This window comes from Haplochromis burtoni, unplaced genomic scaffold (genome assembly GCF_018398535.1).
Source record: "Haplochromis burtoni strain Fernald_Lab_line unplaced genomic scaffold, NCSU_Asbu1 Contig_149, whole genome shotgun sequence".
Classification (NCBI taxonomy): Eukaryota; Metazoa; Chordata; class Actinopteri; order Cichliformes; family Cichlidae; genus Haplochromis; species Haplochromis burtoni.
The window spans coordinates 531280-539053 of record NW_024582510.1 but is presented as its reverse complement, the minus strand read 5'-3'; the positions used below and the strand labels follow the sequence as shown (position 1 = coordinate 539053).

The window sequence follows — 7774 nt, the reverse complement described above, 5'->3', positions numbered from 1 at the left end:
TCTGTGGTCCTCTTTTCAGATAAAAGTACGTTTTGAACTACATTTGGAAATCAAGTCCTTTTCAAATAATAATGGATTGCATTTATATGGCGCTTTTCGAGACCCTCAAAGTGCTTTATAGTTCCACTATTCATTCACTCACACATTCACACACTGGTGGAGGCAGCTACAGTTGTAGCCACAGCTGCCCTGGGACAGACTGACAGAAGCGAGGCTGCCATATCGCACCATGGGCTTCTCTGGCCAACACCAGAAGGCAGTAGGTGAAGTGTCTTGCCCAAGGACACAACAACCAAGACTGTCCGAGCCGGGGCTCAAACCGGCAACCTTCCGATTACAAGACAAACTGCCAACTCTTGAGCCACGATCGCCCACACTTTTCTGGTGGAAAAGTGGAGAGTGTGGTCTGTGTATCAAGTGCTGGTGGGTTTTGATGGTTGATTGGTCCACTGTTTTATCAAAAAGTCAATGCAGTTGTCTACCAGGAGATTTTATAGCACTTTATGCTTCCACCTGCTGTCAAGCTTTATGGGAATGCTCATTTCCTTTTCCAGCAGGACCTAGCACTGCCCACAGTGACAACTATTATAAATCTCAAGTTATGGCAGCTATCAAATCAACCTTCAACAACTCCTTAGCAGGCTTAAAAGGCATGCAATGAATAAAGACTATATCAGTGTTTCCCTTTTTGAAGACAATTGTTGAAAGAATTAAACTTTTTCATGCTATTCAGATTTTTTTTTAAAGATGCATTACTATATACTGAAAAAACAACAACACAACATTTACTAAGAAGGAACTGGTCAAATAACCAGGTGGCTGCCTGTTATATTTGTGCACCTCAGGTAAAGAGGTCAGCAGTCAGCAAATGCAACCTGTAACGCAAGCAATCAACCTGGGATAGTGAATTGGTTGCTTATAAAGTCCCAAGCTAGGACTTGAAGCATTCCACCATTAAACCATATTTTAAAAATTTAAGCTCTAAAGTATTTGTCTTTCCTATGTGTATTTAAGATTAAGTTTAGAGTAATTTCACTGCCGCCTGCTCCCTTAAAGGAAAACTCAAACACACACATCTGTCTGTTTATCTGTTCACTGTGACGCGCCATTAGCGATATGTGCCACCTTCCTCTGCCCCCCTTTGTGTATCATCTGTCTCCGCTGCATTTCCTGTGTCCCGGCTGGTTGTCATGACCACTGTTACCAAGGCGAGCAGAGGCTACAGAAGAAAGGAAACCTGAACCACAGATCTTGATGCCACGATATTTAATTCATCAGCACAACACACCACTAAGGCCAAATGCAGAGGGAATAAGGATTCTTTCTTGGGTGGAAAATATGTTGAAATGAAAACAAAGACCTGCTGTCAGATCCTTCTGTTACACTGCCCCCAGCTATTTATGTGCCAAACAATTCACCATAATAACTGCAGTTGGTATTTCAGCTTGTTAATGTTTCAGTAGTCTGTGTCTATCTAACTGAAAAACATGAAAGTGTTCAGTAAGAAATTGCAGTTAAGTGAATTTGAAAATAAACCCCAAACAAATTGTGATCTCTTATTTATTTATTTATTTTTTGTGTAGCCTCACAACATTTTATCCACAGTCAAAAAAATCAAACCATGAAAAGCTGCTTCGCCCTTTCGCTGCAGACAAAAAGAGGCAAGTGAAAGCTATTTTTGTGTTGTCTTCTTTAAAATTCACGTAATTACGTGTGGTATGGAGCAATAGAGTTTGTAATCCCCATTGTAGGAGCCCACTCCATGTTGTCTTTGTGTTAGCTGATCCACCTACAGACACCGCTCCATCCTGAGTTTGCCCATGCCTCCCTCCCTTTTGTTGTCTCACCCTCTTTCGCCCTCTCCCTCCCACTCGCCTGTTTTATTGTGGTTTTTTTTTTGTGGGGTTCAGTGGTGCTTTCCACAGGTTGGATATCAGAGGGGATGAAGGTAAGGGGGAGGGATCTTATGCTCTACTTACCCAGAAGTCTGACTTTGCAGGCCTGATTTCTTATTTATACCCTTGTTAGATCTGGACTGACCCATCTGGGCTGCACTGCTACTAAAGGAAGTGGTTGAGGGAGGGTGAAGCTGTGCAGCAGCTGAAGCCTGAAGTGGCCTCATCAAGGCTTGGACCCCAGCGCCATATATTGTCAGTTAAGAGACACTTCAGCTGGCAACAGCAGCGGTGTCTGAAGATAAATTCTGCAGGTTGTTTTCTACAGGAAAGCTGTTCTTTCAGAGGACGAAGACTACAAAAACCCGTTGCTTTGAGGCTTAATGTGGATTTGGGATTCTTTGGAGGAAAAAGGAGGCTGGAGTACCCTCTTTAGGTTGATCACGGTTCATATTTTGTCCATCCTTCTGGAAGCATAAGGAGTAGAAACTGGCTTTCGATGACCAGGAGGTAAAAAGCTACGCTGTTTTATTCTGTGTAATTGAGAGTCACTATATTCAACCTCCTGTGAAAGGATACACTCATAGCATCATCAGTAGCCTCGGATCCAGGTATCAGGTTATATCAGTCTGATCCATCTAGGTAAGGCTACACCAAAACCAAGAGTGACACTGAAGTAAACAACAGCTCAGGAGTCCCGAGTTCAAGGAAAAAAGAAGCACTTCCACTGAAAAGAAAAGAAAAACTCCTGGCAGAGATCTCTCTTCCACCGGTCCTGCATTATAAAGCCTGATTGATCCCACATCTGCAGGCTGCCACAGGTGGCTGCACAGGTATTGGCTACTCAATAATGCACCGACTCAAACTTGAAAAGGAGGAGAAAGTGCGCGAGCCTCTGATCCCCTGAAAAGCTGGGTGTCTGTTGAGGGAAAGCAAGCGATTACTTCTGGATAACGCAGCGCACTGAGACGCGTGGAAGTGGAAACTGTGAGCAGATGTTGAGAAGGAAAAGAAAAAGAGAAGAACATGACTTTGACAAAGTGACATTAGGGCAAAGACCATAAGACGCTTGGCCAAACAACAAAAGGAAAACAGAAGAACACTTAAATAAAAAACAACTTGGAAGACTGATAATAAAGAAAAGATCTTGTCAAAGAAGCTAAAGACAGAGAACAAATTAAACATTAAGAAGTAGCTTCACATCCAGTTTTTTCATCATGGTGAACACCGGGATGCAGCTGATCAGCTTCACCTGTGCGGTGACCGGCTGGATCATGGCGATCGCTGTCACAGCCTTGCCTCAGTGGAAGGTCTCAGCCTTCATAGGCAGCAACATCCTGACCTCAGAGATCAAGTGGGAAGGGATCTGGATGAACTGCATTTACCAGACCACGGGTCACATGCAGTGTAAGACTTATGACTCCATGCTGGCTTTGCCTCCCGACATCCAGGCAGCCCGTGCTCTTATGTGTCTGGCCATCTTCATGGGCTGGCTCTCCTGCACCGTGTCCTGCTGCGGCATGAAGTGCACCACTTGTGCCGGGGATGATCGCCAGGCCAAGGCGGGTATAGCGCTCTCAGGTGGAGTTCTCTTCATTTTGACAGGCCTGTGCGTATTAATTCCAGTTTCCTGGACTGCCAATACAGTCATCCAGGATTTCTACAACCCCAACGTACCTGTGATGTACAAAAGAGAGCTGGGCCAGGCTATTTATTTGGGCTGGGCGGCTGCGGTTATTCTCATGATCAGCGGAGCTGTGTTGAGCAGCACCTGCCCGCTCATGGAGAGGGGCGGCAGGTACCGGAGGGGCTACATAGGGCGGAGTTTTGCAAATTCACCTGCTACAGCACCAGATTTCCCAAAGCCTATCACTTCTAATAATTTACCACTGAAGGAGTATGTGTAGGAAAGGAAGAAGGACAGAAGAGCTGATACTCTTAAAAATGGTACAAAGATCATGAATTTTAAGGTATAAATTCAAACATATATTTATGAATACGTATTTTGTATATCTCTTTGTCATGTTTGTCTTCAGTACATTGAGATTTGATGTTTTCTGTTCTCTGAGTCATAGCAGTGCCTGAAGAAAGCCTTTAGTCTTTGCTGTAACAGTATGACTTGATGATGGCTTTAATGATGGCTTGTGTTTTGAGGATTGCAGTGATTACTTAAGTCAGAAAATTGTGAAATTAAAAAAAAAAAATCTGGCAAAGTGTGCTTAAAGTATTTTGAAGTAGTCGCTTTTCTTTGTGTGCTGGACTTTTGTTCTATTTAGGGTCACTCTGTCGACATGCATATGACAAACCCAAAAAAAGTACAGACATTCTGCATTTAAGTAGAAGTACACCTACTAGTGTTGAAAAAAAAAAAACTCCTGTAAAAGTTAAAGCACCAATTAAACTTCTAAAAGTGAAAAAGTACCAGCTCTGAAATGTATTTAAAGTAAAAAGGTAAAAAAAGTAAGTTGTAAGTTGTTAAGCCGTACCTTACTAAAACCACTAAATTAAGTGCTATATACTCATGGGAATGTACATGTATTAATTTGGTGATGCAGAAAACATATACATTTTGTTATACTTGATATTATTCTGCTCTTGAGTCTCTTTTACACTGCTAGTTTTGTAGCTAATAAAACAGCACACACACCAAGAATTTCTGTTCAATCAATACATTTAATTTCACTTTCACCTGCTGAAAAACTATAATGATTTCATTAGGATGTGGGACAATAACATTTAATTTTTAAATGAATCCATTTTAAAGTCTCAGAGCTCTGATGTGCAGCCGTCACCTTAGAAATGAACAGCATGAGTTGTGAGTTATGGCTCAATGCATTAAGGGAGCACTAGGCCATACAATAATTAATAATTCATGTAAATCTCACAATTAACTATTTTCAGCAGCAATAATTTTTGGTCTTATTTTTAAAACTATTGCTTTTACCTTATTTTTATCTTCCTTATAAATTTTATTTTTAATCACCATTTTAACATCATCTTCATCCGTTAAAGTCTCTGGAGTAGGCCACACTCATAGGGATTATTTTGTACTGAAGAAGAGTCACATGACCCCGGAACCAGAGATAACCATTATTTCCAAGTGGAGTTTTAGATTTGTCGAGCCACCAATCCTTGCTGACCTCTCAGGTCTATTTAGCCTCTGACTAAAGTAAAACCCATCCCTAACACTAATCTTAGGTTTATAAGACCTTTAAAAACGAAATTTAAGACCAAACTTGTGAGAGAACTACACAGTGAAAGAGAAGTTCATGTAAGAATGAGCAGTACTACTTGCACTATTGTATTTGAACTAGGTTAACTATTATTTGGACACCTGCTGATATACTCTTCTGAGCATGTTCTAAAAATAATGAGGCCTTGAAGATGCAGTTCTGTTGTGCAATAAATATATAGATGTATTTGTGCTCAAAATTCTCATACGTACTGGATTAAACATTTCAATCCATCCAAACTGAATTCAAGATAAATCAATATTTTACATTGGCCCCATTATTTGTAAATACTTATTTGTAGTTTTTAGGCCACCCTGGTTTCCCTTCAAAATAGATCTAGAAGCAGTTTAAGTCCACTCATCCATTTTTAATTGCTGATCCTATCTGGGCTTAAAAGTTCATCAGGGAAGACAGAACTATTTATACTTTCACATCCAGGCATCCAATTTACATACAAGTTTGTGTTTTTGGACTGTGAGAAGAAGCCAATGGAACCCCTGCAGGCTCAGGAATAACATGCAAGCTCCACACAAAAACCAACAGCTGACCAGGAGGTTTGAACCAGGAGCTTTCACTGCACCATTGTCCTCCAAGCGACGTTTGTGTGCATCAGTTCAAGTCAATGTGGAGTTAGATTCAGTCATTCTTGTGGTTCTCTTTCTTCTCATTGTCTTCATTAAAATGCAGTTATATTCACGATTAGGTAAGTCCTTAACAATCTTCACTGCGACTCCACAAAGAAAGACACTTTGCAAAGTGTATCTGAAAAGAAAAGAGAGAAAGATAATTCGTTTAATAAATAACAGTCACTTCTAGATCCATCAGAGCACTGGTCTCTGGCCAATGTATACTCAATTATTAAAAGTGAAATTATATCAAGTTAAATTTTGCTACTTGAGCTGAATTTTAAAAGTGTTATGAATACTGGCCATAAAGGTAGGTCCCTTTATGATTGATTATAAGTGACAGAAAAAGAATATTTAAAGACGCCCTGTAGTGTAACGGGAAAAAAGATTAAGTTTAAAGCCGTGACATAATATTTCCCGAATTATGTTTTTACAGTTGTTTTCTAATCTATTGTTTTCAAATCTTTACATGACTTTAGATATATGCTAGACGACAGTCTGTCAGTACTTGTGTTGTTCTGGATTTAAGTACATTTATAAACATCTTCAGCTTCTTTCTATGTTGAAAGAACTAGTCCATCATACAGCATTAATTACAGATGTGAACTGAATGGTATAGTGAAGTACAGGTCATATAATCTAAGGAGCTTGGAAAGAAAAGTTAAGTTGCTTGAAGACGTTTCACCTCTCATCCGAGAAGCTTCTTCAGTTCTAAGGGTCAAATGGTGGAGAGTCCCAGATTTAAACCCAGTGGGAGTATCCCCTCAAAGAGGGGCAAAGCAACTTAAAGAAGTCCAGACGCTTTTCTTTCCAAGCTACTTAGACTACAATGAAGTGGATAACTGAGAACCTTCACAGACATACTAGTAATATACATTTTACCTGTGATGTGGTCCTCAGCACTGGGAGACTCCAAGGAGTTCCACCTTTGGGGAGCAGATTCCAGAAGAGAGAGGTCATCTGCTCTCAGTGTTTGAAGCAGAGTTTTCCTCCTCAGGAATCTGAACACAAGAGTTGAGGGGAAAAAAATACCAGTATATAACATAAACATCCAAAACTGAAGAGAGAAAAGGATACTGTTGCCGATAGTGACGCTCAGCATCCTGAAGCCACTCGAGCATGTCAGCAACCGACGGGGTGGTGGTTGATCGCTCAGTTACTGCAAGCAGATCTAAACTGTGTGCGTTCTGCTCGTACAGATGAAGGATTGAAGCAACCTGGTTACTGATAGCATCCCTCGCAGACTGGAGGGAAGACCTGAAAGAAAGAGGAAAGGAAAGAAGGGAGTGTGAGATAAAAATTATAGTATAATATATACTTTAAGCATACTCTGAGCAGCTTCTGCAAACTGGTACTAATAAGGTTCTTCTCCAAAGATCCATTTACTTACTAAAAAAATAAACTGATCTTTATTACTAAAAAGGATGTAGCTGTACTCCTGTCCGATCAAACATACATAGTTGGATGTGAATACCAATAACGCAGCATCCTCATCAGATATAAAAGCCGATTTACTCACATCTTCTCGTTGAGTTTTCCCAGCACTATATCCGTTGCTTCAAGGAGCTTAAAGCGGAGTCTCTCCTCCAGGTCAGGAAAACCTCTGAGCGGTGTGTTGGAGATCTGCACGTTGGACAGTGCTCTCGACTGCTCCGCCAAATTCCCGAGAGACACCATCAGAGGGCTGCACTCGGCTAAAACACTCTTCCATACTTTTTGGTTGCTTTCAAGTGTCGCGAAGCTTTTCCTCAGAGCCTGATGAAGCGTAGCTACCGCAAGCGTGGGCATTTCAGCAAACGATTTCAGTACTTAGATGTTCAAAGGGAAAAATACGAAATACATTAAGTCAGCTTTATGTCTTATTTTCCATGAAGGCGACTTTATGAAAAACGACTTTTAAATGATTCTTCCCGCAGCTACAGAACATCACATTTCTACCATGTTGCCTGAACCACTTCCGTTCTCTTGATGTAAACACTGACGTTCGGCGCTACGATAGGCTGAAAACAAAGTTGTTGCG

General features: G+C 40.9%; 2 protein-coding genes across 2 annotated transcripts; one reads left to right on the top strand and one right to left on the bottom strand.

Annotated features, from left to right (window-relative positions):
• Positions 1–319: 319 nt before the first annotated feature.
• On the top strand, positions 320–4351 carry LOC102302283 (claudin-4). Its single transcript, XM_005938776.2, has one exon. It carries the CDS (start codon positions 3113–3115, stop codon positions 3800–3802), a length of 690 nt encoding a protein of 229 aa, XP_005938838.1. The 5' UTR covers positions 320–3112; the 3' UTR covers positions 3803–4351.
• A 218-nt stretch (positions 4352–4569) lies between these two features.
• On the bottom strand, positions 4570–7737 carry c19h1orf109 (c19h1orf109 homolog (H. sapiens)). Its single transcript, XM_005938777.2, has 4 exons — positions 7274–7737; positions 6832–7011; positions 6637–6755; positions 4570–5890 (listed from the first exon to the last, which is right to left on the bottom strand). Exons 1-4 carry the CDS (start codon positions 7540–7542, stop codon positions 5850–5852), a joined length of 609 nt encoding a protein of 202 aa, XP_005938839.1. The 5' UTR covers positions 7543–7737; the 3' UTR covers positions 4570–5849.
• Positions 7738–7774: the final 37 nt, after the last annotated feature.